Raw genomic sequence first — 13855 nt, forward strand, 5'->3', positions numbered from 1 at the left:
ATTGGAGTTAAAAGGTTGTTGTTTTGGAGGACTAGACTAGTGCGACTGGGGTCCCCGTGGGCCCCTAGAAGTCTTGCTGAAACACTCTCCAGTTCCTGTTATCGCTAGACCCCCTCTCTTCCCTCCCTCTCTCCCTCTCTCTCTCGCTGGCGGCGTCGTACAGCCAAGCCGCACTCACTGGCACGTTTGTAAAGAACACAACAATAATCGTCCCGTGATGTGGAGAAAGCAATTAAAAACTTCAATCTTTCATGTTGCTCCCCGCTGAATACAAAGATGCAGCCGCCCGAATCTGCATTAGTGCTGTGTAGCAGTTTGGCTTGTTTCAATTTGCCGCTCGCGGTAAAGTGAGTGTGATACAGTGTTCGACGTTGCCAAGTTGTTTACCAGGCTCCTCTAAAGCCGTCTGCTCAAGAACACTCGCAATTATCTTTCAAAAACTATCTTCAGCGAGCGACGGCACAATCCGCCACTTCACTTGGAAGGCTTTAAAGTCAGAGCGGGTTCCCTCTGAGTTGGAGTATTTATGAATTGTGATTTAATTTGTGTGTGCAATCACGGGGGGTGGGATACCACCAACAGCTATCAGCCGTAATTAAATAGCACCCTGACTGTTTTTTGCTGGGTTTTTGTCTGTGCTGCACTGCCAGTAAAATCAAGTTGGGCTACTTTTGACGTGGCTCAAAGCAATAGTTGCAGAAAGTTTGACTGACCCACAGTCCCGCACATTACACTACTTATTTACATTTCTTATTACATTTTTATAATTGTATTATTATTATTATTATTATTATTATTAGACTGAGATAAAAAGATCATTTCATTTAATCCCAGTGGGCTGGAAAAAAACATTGTGACAACACCACAATAGAGACCTAGAGTGCAAATGAACTCATTGTTGTCCCTTTTATGTTGTCGCTTTTGTGTGATTGGATGGATGTTTTATTTGGACCCGTCTATCTTGCCAGCCTTGGCATCTTGCCTCACCTCCAGAAGAGCACAGCGTGACTAAGCCTCTGGCTTTATTGTGTCATTTCATCCTCCACGGTTTTGTGAACGTATGCGATAACTGTCTTCACGTGGAGCAGTATTGTGTGTATTTTATGATTCGTCAAATATATCTATCAAACTGCTATCACATAAATCAGGAAACGAATAACATAAGGACACTCAAGGAGATTCTGTTGGAAAGAAACACAATTCAATAGAAATTATAAAAGAAACGCCTAGAATGAAATAAAGATTAGACCAGATGGAGACAAAACTAATAGTTAGATGTGCTCAATCGTATACTGTACATAAATACTGCAAGTCATTGGACATAATTATTATTAAAATATATTTAAAAGCTCAGTAATAACTTTATATTAACCAGTATGAATGAATATATATCAATTCTATCAATATATCAGTTCTTTGTCTTTTCAACGCCATCGAGGTCGGGTGGAGGTGCAGTTGTGCATACTTCTAGAACAAGAGTGGTTCACCAGTGGAACAACTCACTACTGTTCAGACAGAATGAAGGTCACCACTGTTCTATTTCCCAATTTATCTTGGGATTATCTAGCCTGTCTGTCTGTCTGTCTCTCTCTCTGTGTGTGTGTGTGCGTGTGTGCCAGTGCAGTTTTGTGCGTGTGTGCACATGTGTGAACATTTTCCTCCTGTGCCGGCTTAGTGCATCACGCCACAGCTGGACAACACATGGGCACATCTGTCAGTGCCATGAAGTAGAACCTTTTCCAGCAAGGGCAGGCAATCTTTTTCATTTCCCCTGAGTTTTTTGCCCCCACCCATCCACCCACCCACCCACCTCCTCCCCCCTCCCCTTGTTTTCCATAGAGAGCCCATGAAAATGTGCAACACCAAAAAATGCTATTACTTTTTCAAGAGGCTATTACCGGGGTGTCGGTGGCGGCGCACTGATATGAATGTGTTTGTCTTTTACAGAAACTGGAGTTAGATCGCTTCATGCTCTACGCTCACGGGCCGGATCTGTGCCGGGAGTCGGACCTGCGACACGCCATGGCCAACTGCTTCGAGGCTCTTATCGGTGAGATTTCCACCAGACTAAAGACAGAGGCGGGGACGATGGGGCTGCGCAGGAGAATAAAAAAAACAAATGAACTAAATAAGTAAATATATTCCTACAGGATATATTTACATACAGTGAAAACAAACACAAACATTAGGTGGTGGTGGGTTTAATATTCTAGTATTTGCTGGATTCTGCAGCAGCACATGTATTGGTAATGCTCCTACGCATAAATGTGTTTAAATCACCTGCTTTTACTTCATGTGCTTTGAATCAAACTGAATCTTTTACTAGTTTAATTCAGGTGTGTGTGTGTGTGTGTGTGTGTGTGTGTGTGTGTGTGTGTGTGTGTGTGTGTGTGTGTGTGTGTGTGTGTGTGTGAAGCTGTGTAAATGGCTGCAGTGGATCTCCCATTAGGCCCCTGGAAACATTACACAGCTGTATTGATCTGGTGGAGGCGTGGTTTGACCTCTGGCTGGACAGGCAATCCCCAGAGCACCGCTCTCCTTTACCCGCACCAAACACATACACAAGCTTGCTATTCATCTCGCTCGCAGTTCAGCCGCAGAGTTTGTGCAGCGATTACCCCCCCCCCCCCCCCCCCCCCCACACACACACACACACACCAAAACTCTTGGTGGGGACCGTGTCCCTAAGCTAAGCCTCGCTCCCTGAGAGCCGCAGAGTCGGCAGCTTTCCTCATCTTATCGCCATCTTGATTGAACCAGTTCCGCCATCTCCGCGCTCCCCTGATGATACGGATACAGAAAGTGGGTGGCTTTAAACGAAGTCTTCCTGCACCGAAACAGCAGTGCGCAAAGAATGGCGGAGGGTGGCGGAGAAAAAGTGCTGACTGGCACCGCGGACCCCTGTCGGCCCCGGGGCCCCCCGTACTTGTTTCGGCTTCATTATCAGGCGGAGACGAAGTCATAATCTATTCTGTCGCAGCGGCGCAGATGCCTGTCTGTCTTTCCTTCCCCTCGCTCGTCTTCCAGCTCCAAACTTCAGCTTAATAAAAAGAAATGTGATGAATAAACAGGGCTGCAGCTATGAAGGAGCCGGTGAGAAATACACTGTCAGAGAGCACCCTGTGGTGATGGGTTTTGGATTACTAAATATCACCACACACACACACACACACACACGTGCTAAGGGGCAAAACATGCACACACACACACAGATTCGAGGCGCACAGTCAGTTGTGTTGAAGATGCCGTCTGATGTTGCCTCCCTTCTTTAACTGAGACTTTTGTCATCTTCATTTTGTTTTGTGTTTAGTTGTTTTTTTTTAGCTCAAACACTCCTTTAAGACCTTGCCGTCGCGCAGTCGATCCGTCTCCGCCCTCTCCCGTCTCTAGCTTACTCTTTATGTCCCATCACTCTCTGTTCCCCCCCCCCCCCCTCTGTGATCTAGAGTTCGGGCTTTATTAGGTGAAAGATGTGCCACACACGTGATGAGTCATCATGTCACTCTGTCATCCCCTCCTCACCCTCCAAACTCTCTCAGCGAGTAGAGCGTTTCCTCCTCAGATGGCTCACGTGCCTCGGGGCTGGTACGAGGGCTCACAAACGCCTCGTCTTTTCATCTTGCGCGCTTTTTTCCATCTGACAGAGACGTCAAAACCGACAAAAAAAAAAAGCAGCAGGCGCCGCATCAACAGACGCTGACGCCTTGTTGTCTGAAGGTACCATCATTTTATTTTTTTTCTATTTTAACACTATTTTTTTTCCTTCCCTCCAGCGTGCACACGCGTAGAATTCAAAAAGGCTCCCTTCCACACACCGAGAGCTGTGATGGAATACGACATGCTCGTAATATTTCCAAGGCCCCGTCAGATAGCACCGACGGCTTACTATGCATGTTTTCTGACCTTTGTTTTATTTGTTTCCTGCCACAGTGACCATTGAACCTGGGCTTTGTTGGAAATGGCAGATAATCTCCTGCTTTGCATGGGCAGAGCTTTTCCCTCCGTGGAGCCGAGAATGTGTCTATCTCCTAACCCCGAGGCAGGGCCATTCTCTTACCCGAGACAGAGGGAGAAAGAAACGGGGGAGAGCTGGAGAGAGAGAGAGAGAGAGGAATGGAGGGAGAGCGGTAGAGGAATGGATAGCAAAGGCATCTGCAATGCAAATGGTGCCCTGCAACCCTGAATAATTCAAAGTGTTGAATGGAAATCTTGCTTTTCTGATCCCCTGTCATTAACTTCTGCCGGAGTGAGCCATTCTCATTTGGGCTCTTTTGGCCTTCGCACCTCCCCATTCTGTACCCCCCCCCCCCCCCCCCCCCCCCCGCCCCCCGCCCCCCTTCCCTCTCTCACCCTCTCCCTCTGTACTTTCGCTCTTGCCCACTTTACCTCTTCGTCTTTAGAAAACCGCTTTCTCTCCCTCCTCTGCTTATTCATAGAAACCCTTGTGCGCCTGTTGCCCTCCCGTTTCCCTCTCAGGTCCTCTCCGCTGATAAGCCACGGCGCTTCCTTCCTCACCGAACTGTTTGAAAAGAATCGAGAGAAGAAGAAAAGAGGCGCCACTCTGTTTTTTTATGGCCCTAATTTCCTTGTACAGTTGATCTGTGGATTATACGCTGCCAGCAGCCATGGGGGATACAGATGGTGAACCTTTGTGAGGGCCTTCTCTAAGCTCTTCCTATTAAAAGAACGGAGAGAAAGGATTATCTCTCACTTGCTGAATATCAGATTCATACACAATGCAGCCGGTGTATTCATCGAGCGAGCACTGCTCCCTTTGTTAATTGCTGCAATGGTAGCGGCGGTGGAGTTGGTTTTCTTGCGCGTGCCCTCTTTCTTTTTGGTTTCTGCATCTCACCCCCCCCCCCTTCCCTGCTCCAAGCCTCATTTTTTGAAAAGTAAGATGTTTGATGTCACAATGCACTCAGCCTGCCTTTGTCGCCGCTGTGGTGCAAATTCTATTTTCATGTTTGTTTTTGGTTTTGTTTATTTTTCGCCTCTTTTAATGTGTTGCTTTCTGTGTCCGTCTGCCGCTTCAGCCCCCGTTGAGCCGAGAGGGAGCGGCTTAATATATTATTTGATGGATTAGAGCCTGAGCGTTTTTGAATAATTCATTCTAGGTTATTAATGTGACTGTCAGCCGCTGGTGTTTCATGTGCCCCTGACTCTGGCTTTTTATTGGCCACTGGAAGCCCACAGACATTGGAATTCTACTCCTAAACATAACACCGTACAGTCGGCGTGGCTGATGTGGAGATTCATTAGCGGCTGGCCTTCTCTGGCCGTGACTGATATCCTCTACGCAGCGCTGATGAAAACTTAGTTTGTACACCGTGTTCTCTCTGACCTGAAACTCTCACGAGGAAGTTTCTAATCTATCAGTTTGGGGCTGGGTTGCATTAGAGGCTCCGGCTCCATTTTTGGGTCCATTTCAAAGTTATGGATATTCATTAACAAAGGCAAAGACTGCAAAGAATAGTGTAAAGGTGACCTTTTTTTATCAGAATGGTAAATAAGTAATCTACCTTGAACAAACTGGAGTATAAGTGTACTTAACTTTTAGGATCTCAAATACTTTCTCAAGTTAGTTGTTGCAAAAACAAACCCAGACGTATTCAAATACTGACTTGGACATTGATTACCAATGCAGCGAAGCTTCGATGCATTCGGGTCAGACTTAATCGGGTCTGAATCCTATTTTCCTGTAAGTTTCAAGAGGGCACTCGCATCCAAGCGTACCTCACTCGTGGGCCTCCATCGCTGAGCGCCGGCTTCCCCCGGCAGGGTCGACAGCTCAGCGGGTTGAATGCGCCGCGGTTCTTGAGATTGCAGAGTGATTTGGCCAGAGCATGATGCTACTGCGAGATGAGCTGCGGAGAGAGATGCTAGCATATAATTGCTGGTGGAGTTGTGTGTGTGTATTCAGGGCGTCAGCTGCAACTTTGCAGGCTGACGGGGTGGACTGTGAAGCACAGATCTCCGTTTAATGATTGCGGCAAGTTGTGCGATTGATTGGATCGCTTTGGGGCACACTTTTTTTTTTTTTTTCTTGCACGGACAGCCTGCCTTGTCAAGAGCGTTCTCTCTAGAATTAACTGCATATCTTGGTTTCTTCATCCACGGCCCCTTTGATTGACACCAAAGGTGTTGCTTTGAGATTTTTAATACCTTTTTTAAATCCCTTGAGGCTCTCCTGGTTTCTCCCCCCCTGCTTACCTCACACCTTCTCCTTCCTCTTGGAAGAAGTTTTGAAAATCGAATAAGGAGAAAAAACGACTTCCAACGACTTTAAGGCCTCCATTTTGGGGGAACTCGCATAATCTGCTGTGTCATCAAAACATGAAGAAATCTGCCTGCCGGCCCCACCCACACCCCCCTACTGTCAGCGTTCACGCACATGAAGGCATCCTGAGTGATAGTTGAAAGACGTTGAAAAACTGGGTCCTAGGAGGGAGTTCTCATCCTCCCACAGCTGGTCTCCAGAGGAAACATCTGCTGCGTAGCAGCGTCAAGAACTCGGGTCCACATTATGGTAAAAAAACACAAATCTCAGAGCTGAGGCTTAGTGGAAAACTTCCTCCTCTCCAGATCCTCCTGCGGTCAGCCTCTCGCCCCGACATGCCAAGATAACTCGCTCACTGATACGTCTGCGAGGGTTGTAGGAGCCCTCCGGGAGGCACAGTCCTTCCTTGTCGCAGTACCATTTAGTTTTTGCGTCATTTATCGTCTCGCACAATATGCCACACCAACACCAACATGGCAGTTACCTTGGCCTGCTAGCTTGCAAGCTAACTCCTCACACAGGTGTTATGTTACCTGATGCGTTTTATCCTTCTAATCTTTTTTTTATCAGCCGGGAAGCGAAAGAACGAGCGAGACCTGTTGAGAGTACATCCTGGTACTAAACACAGACATCGGAGACGTCACTTCCACCACATACTTTAACAGTTTTATGACAAAATGACACTTTCTTGACGTGCAAAAATGATCTGTTACACTGGCACAAATCAAACAGGATCAAAGAAATCCGTTGATTACCGATTCATGGTCCCACGGTGGTCCAACGGAAGGGGACTTTCCTCTCTATTGTGTTCTGATTCCGGATGCCCATAATGACTCCTCTGTTAAAAACCGCAGCAAATTGACAAGCTACATTCATTATTTTACCACTCAACTACAGTTGTACATTAGTAAAGGTCCTCCACATGAGTGAGAGCCTGTGACTTGCCAAAGTAGCTGCTAGGGTAAAACAAAGTTGTCAGGCTTAATCACATTTTACCAACATTTGGCCAATGGCTGGTAGTAATTTCCCACTCTGGTTGCAAAGTAAAGGGCATGCGAGGCAGATCGAGTGGGTGTTCATTTGTGTTTGTCTTTGTGCTAGGTGGGTTTGTTTGTATTTCTTTATGGTGTGTGTTATGTAGGCTGCATCTTCACTGTTTGTGTGTGTGTGTGTGTGTGTGTGTGTGTGTGTGTGTGTGTGTGTGTGTGTGTGTGTGTGTGCGTGCGTGTAAATGGCCTGTTAGCCATCTGAAAGCAGTTTCCCTCCCCAGATGATGAATCCCTCATATGTTTTTGATGTCGTCCATGAAAGCAGTTTGCGCATTTAGACTTTGCAGCCGCGCCCGCGCCCCATTTCCACCGGCTCATTTATGCACATAATAAAAACCTCTGCACGATTGTATACCCAATTTGCCAGGTGGTTATTGCTTTCTAAATTGAATGAGCCACCCTAAGTGTGATGGTTCCAAGTTGTACGCAGCTTAGAGGCACCATGATAGTTCCACTGATTTTAGTAGAAACAGCAGAAGAGCCGAAACAAACAAAACACAAAAGGAGAGTTGACTCGTGCAAAGCAGCTGACTATTGCAACCCTATGAGCGGGAGAGGCTGAGTATCATTCCGACAGAGCGAGAGAGAGAGAGAGACATTTGGGATACTTGTCTTCTTCTGCTTGCTTTGACGACAACTCTCTGCAATTTGGGACCAATCCTGCATCGAATTTCTTTCTTTGTTCGATGTCTTTTGTGTGGGTGTGTGGGTGTAAGCACATGTGTTTGTGTTTTTTTTCTTCTTTTCCCTCACAATTCAAGTTGAATTCACCACATTCTGTCTGTCGTGTGGACATGTGCACAGAGAAGTCATGCCGGAGTGTGTGGGCGAGACTCATGCAGGACATTATACTGTTTTCTTTCTCCCCGCGCTGTCCATGAATGCGTTTGAACATGAAGTCCATAGGTCTGAATGTGTGGTTGGATGCGTTTGTTCGGCCTTTTCATACCTTAACATGTGACACAGACTCAGCCCGCTGCAAGGTCGATGTTTTGTTTACCTTGGCCTGTTCCCTCTCTGTGTGGTGATACAGCTATCCCTCCCTCTCCTTCCTCCCCCTCCTCCTCCCTGACAAAGGGGGAGGTGGATCTGCACGGGAACCCCGAGGTCATTTTCACCGCCAAAAAGCAATAAAAATGCACTCCTACTTTTAAATAAAGCAATTATAACTCATTGCCGAGTTCAATTAATTTTAAGTTTTCCATTACGAGAGCAGTCTGAAATCGCCTCAGAATTGCCACAAAAAGAAGAAGAAATCGTTCAGACCAGCAGTGCGCTGGTGCGACGCTCTGCTTTGCACAGTTGCTTTAGGTTTGTGTGTGTTTGGCATGTTACGGAAAGGATCCTGCATGATTTCCTGCAAACAAACACTTCCTGGTTGTATTTGCTTTGTCCTCATTAAATCCTAGTTTCTCGTTTTCTTTTAGGTGCTGTGTATTTGGAAGGGGGCTTGGACGAGTCCCGGCAGCTGTTTGGCAGACTGCTTTTCAAGACCGAGGTAACTGACACAATGTATTACTTAGCTGTAATGTGGTCTCTGCCCCGTTCATAGACGGGGTGTGTATTTGCAAGAACGTACGTCTCTTTCCTCTTGCGGACGCTCGCTCTGTGTGCATGTGCACTGATCAATCGCAACATTTTCCTATTTCAACGTGACTTTAATGTTTCCACAGATTTTCTCGCCACTTTTTTTTTATATTTGTTTAAACCCACACACTTCATGTTTTGGCAACCGGCACACATTTTGCACGATACCGAGCTCTCAGAACCCGAGATCTCACATAATCTCCCTTCACCCTCCGATACTTCCGACTAGCTGCTTATTGTGCGGTCACTGATACGCACAAAGATGAAACGCTGAGAAACCGAGAACGTCTGGTGAAGCCGTAGCCCGGCCTGCATACTGTGTGAAATGAAGCGGAGGTGCGGAACATTGCGGTTTGCCGGGCTCGAGCGGGACACCTGCTATTGTTTTGCGAGTGCGCGTGTGATCAGCGGGCATGAATAATTGATGAACGGATGAGTATTTGCATTTATCTTGGCGAGAAATGTTATGAGTCAATTAAATAAAGCGGCAGCACATCTAGTGTGTAGCAGCAGGCTCTGTTCTAATTGGCTATTGAGGGTGATCATCGGAGATCCGATCGGTGACCCCCCCGCGCACTACGGGACACACGGCCGGAACAGGTTTGATCAACATCGGGACTCTTTGAGGGACCAGATCAGAAGCTTCAGGGCTCAATCTTTGAAAAACAAAACTACTGGGGATCATTCCAAACAAAAACATCATACAATTTCATACAATTTTCTTCAGGTTTGAAAGCAGATGATGTGATTTCAATAGCTTTTTATTTATAATTTAGTTTCACGTTGATTGAGAAAACATTCAGGCCTTGATTTGTCTCATTGTGTTGCAGTGGAGAGTATTTGTTTCCAGGTGGAGAGCTGAAACGTCCTTGGTCCCGTTTTATTGTCCTCCTCTGGCCATGAAAGTCTCCGGCAGTTATCACGTTATTGGATTGTCGTGACTTGAAGGCCTTTACTCGTGTGATGGTGAGAGATTCCTTTTTAAAGACCGGCTTTACGAGGGAGCTGCTGAAACACATGCGGATGAAAAAATACAAGATTTCAAACAAGTAACCTTATTATAAAGAGCAGTGCAGAGACTAAACCGCCTCCGTGATTTGGAGACGTCAGTCAACATGCAGAGAAAGAGAAACGTCTTCTTCTTCTAATGCAAAATAAAGCACGGAGCGCATTGATATCCCATGGGTACAGAAAGATACCTGCTGTTGTTCTGTTTGTTTCAGAGCTTCAGACGACCGACGAGAGGAAAGTTATGATATCCAGATGGAGCATCCATGTGTAACGAGTAAAGACAAGATGTGTAATAGTAGCATGTTTTCAGGACTATTCCAAAGTAGATAATGAGTATGATCTTCCATGAACTCAATCTAACCGTACAACTACATCACAGCCCTACATTAATGGTTAATAAGAGCTTGTAGAAGGCTGTGATCTGTATTCTTTGTTCTGCCGTTCTAAAATGTCTCGAACATTTTCATCTGCTGGAGAGCTTTGCAGCTTTTGCAAGAAAACATTACAAGAGTAATGAAAGCTTAAGTAACTCATTCTGAAAAGGATGAAGACGATTTGAAACAAGCCTTTGTACACGGCCTCCAAAGCTCCGATAGAAGACTGTGTTCTGTTTCAGATGAGGTTCAACGATAACCTTTTCCTTACATCAACTAGGTAGAGTGAACAGGTGAGACTGGCTGAAAGTAGGTACGGGGGGGAGGAGAGGGGTGAGCATGGTCAGGTAGCTGCGATGGGCGTGGCCTCCGGTCCGAACCAGAACCCTTTTGTTTGGATGGCATGAGGCAGCAATGACTAAGGATGGGTTTCATTGATAAGAGTACTCCTATCGATACTCTTATCGGTTCTTTTTGATGATATTGTGAGAAAAGATGACAATAAATTAGGAAAAGAATCCTTGATTATCCGGTTCTTCTGCTCAAATCCCCAGCAATGACCCACAGGTATTTCAATATACCGCTATCACTGCCAACGGGACAGCCAATCAGGTCAGGGGTGGAACTGTGTGAACCAGTTAAATGCAGTCAGTATGTTGTAATATCGCACACTTCACTTCATGCAGCACAGCTCAGGATGCTGGAGAGGAAGACAACTTCAGCTTACTGAAGATCTTTTAGTCATTCAGACTGAGGATTGAAATAGTACGACTTGTCATCCCCCCCCCCCCCCCCCCCCCCCCCCCCCCCGCTGATTCCTCCTGATGGCTGTCATACAAAGCTGAGAGCAGACAGATGGCTGCAGACCAGAAAGCGAGCCAGACCCCAGTCGGGTGGTCTGATGGGCATGGTGGTGGTGGGGGAGCAGACTGGAGAGATGGACCGACAGAGGGCGAATCCTTCTGTGTTTCTAGCACTACCACTTGAGTCTTCACGCAGCACATTACCAAGCTAATGAGAAGCAGTGCTAAAGCGAGGGACTCGACACTTTTCTTTATCAAACTCTGCACCGTTTTTTTCCCCCCTCTCCCGTTTGTCGGAGTGGTATTCCATTCACACATGGGGGGATCAATCCCATCCGCTCTGTGTCTCTCTGTAACAACGGGATGCTGGTGTCTCTCTCTTCAGCTCCCTCCTGTTCTCCTCTCCCGCTCTAACACTCCAGGATGTCAATACCCCCGCAGATGTTGTGCTCCAGTCCTCCTCATGACAAGTCAACACAACTCCGGAGGTAGAATTCAGAAGTGACTACCTAAGTAATAGGTATAGCATAAGCAAGCATGTTATTTCCACCTCGAGACCTTGCCAGACAAACACTGGCCCGAGTTCTTTTTTTCTTTTCTCTCTTTGTGTTATTCCATAATTGGTATGGCATTCATGGCTCGAGCGCAACAGTTATTTCCGTCCCCCTTGTTTTTCACCTTTGCTGGCACTGGTTTCCCAAACGACGGGGCTCTCGCCGAGGATGGAATCTGGCTTCATTGCACACAGGAGCCCGGAGGAAACAATAGATGCTAATTTGCTAATGATGTTATTGTGAAGGTTATTAAAGCGTCAGCAGAGAGGCGGGGAGCGTCTTCTTCAGGCGGAGCTGCTCGATTGCTCCCAACCTGGACCCAACAGCAGCGCGGCACTGCCGGGGAAATTGATGCCGCTGCGCTGTCCTGAGGGGAAGTGCAATCATCATAATGACGATCTCTCTGGTTACCCGTGGAGCGAGTCTGTCGGGCTTTTAGTAACACCGGCACGCAAAGCAGATGCGCTCGGACACCAAAAAAACAGAGGTTGCTGTGGCACTGCGATGGTCACTACCGGTGGCGTGGCATCGCAGCCATCTTCCCACCTCCCCTCTCTTCTGGGTGCAGTGCTGAAAAGGGTTTTAGGGCAGCTTGGTTCCCCCCCCCCCCCCCCCCCAAAAAACAAGCCTGTAAAACAAGTTTGAACTGTATTTGATAATCCTGACCTACTCTGATGTTATTCCGGTACACCAGTAGAGTGTGCTAGGCTTACATGCTCATACAGGTGAAAGGCTGGCTGATTACTAACTCCCTCCATAGGTCAGCTCACAGTCAAGCTCGTCCTTTCTGCATAAACACACACTATTGGTTGGTGCTCCCTTTCAAACGCACATCCGCTGGACCCGAGCCTCGCTGAGAATCACTGAATGTTTCTATTTTCTGTTGACACGAACCACAAACGGCCTCCGTTTCTCTTTTCGCTCGGCTATACTCTTTAACCCCCACGACGTCCCTTTATGTCCTCTGTTGATGGTGCGACGACTTGCGGCCCAATATATTTGATGTTTGAATGAGAGTGTACAGTATGTCTCTCCGCTGTGTCCTCGGTTTAGAGAATGAATGCATCCTCACATTCTCCCTCCAGTATTTACCTTGTTTTTTACGTCAGTATAGTGGACATGAAAGTGACATAGCCAAGGCCGCGGTTACATTGGTCTTTTCAATTACAATTCAATTACGGGGGACTTTTATTGTGGTGAAAAAACATTGATAAACTTGTTTTTCACCGAAATTGCAGAGCTTTGAAAAACAGTAATGCACGTCTGCTAATACTGCGGCGAGGACTTTTATTGTGAAGAATTTATAGGAAATAAAATGTGTACAGCCGCTCCTTTGTTCAAGGCACGATCACTATCAGGTCACATTGAAGTGTCGGGTGTGGACACACACACACACACACACAGCTGAGTTACGATCTGGTGAATCTGATTGAGTGAACTGGGACATTTAAACAATAACGAGAACCAAACCACAAGCCAACAAACCTTCTCTTCTATTGTCTCCCACCCAACCCTTACACACCCTCCCAGCCACGTTCCCAAATTCCTAATGGGTACATTCATCAGCCATTAGTGGGGATAAAATAATAATGAAAAGTAATGCATGTGCACATGCAGCAGCCATTTTTCCATTCGCATTCACACTTTTCTGCCCACACTCACGGGGAGCTGTGAAAGTCGTGCTCTTCACCTCGACCATAAATCACGTGTTGGACTTCACCAAAGAGTTTAGTTTGTTCTCATATTTGGAAGATCACCTTCACCATTCCCTGATAGAAGCCTCTGTTTTGGACTTAGTGCTGCTTTCATGTCGGTATCGATTAGCGACGCTATCTCTTATCGATTTCTCTGCTGCACTACTACGTTTGATGGATTGATTGGCAGCATGCGGCTAGAGACCAATTTGTCAAGGAGCACTGGACCTTGTCAGAGAGGAGCCCCATTATGTCCCAATCACGAATGGCCAACACTCCCAGGGGGGCGGGGGGGGAGCAGAGAGCAAGTGGGTTAAAGGTGCAGCGGCGACTATTCACGGTCGGCTTGTGAGCCTGCAATATGTGCAGGACCGAGGCTGCGTCTCTATTCCCTGGTGGGGGTGACAGCAGCGCTGGTTGAAGCCCACCTTCTTAAAGCGGAGATCGTAGTAGCCTTTCATTTCGTTTTTAATTTCAGCTCTCGTTGCGGTTTGGCCGTTGAC

At 46.8% G+C, this 13855-nt stretch overlaps 1 protein-coding gene across 1 annotated transcript in view; it reads left to right on the top strand.

Annotated features, from left to right (window-relative positions):
* Window positions 1–13855, top strand: part of drosha (drosha ribonuclease III) — a 79688-nt gene that overhangs the window by 35943 nt on the left and 29890 nt on the right. The window contains exons 22-23 of the mRNA XM_079181034.1: window positions 1948–2050; window positions 8757–8827. Of these exons, the coding sequence (XP_079037160.1) occupies window positions 1948–2050; window positions 8757–8827 (174 nt within the window). The remainder of the gene's footprint in view (window positions 1–1947; window positions 2051–8756; window positions 8828–13855) is intronic.

This window comes from Pholis gunnellus (assembly GCF_910591455.1).
Source record: "Pholis gunnellus genome assembly, chromosome: 20".
NCBI classification, from domain to species: Eukaryota; Metazoa; Chordata; class Actinopteri; order Perciformes; family Pholidae; genus Pholis; species Pholis gunnellus.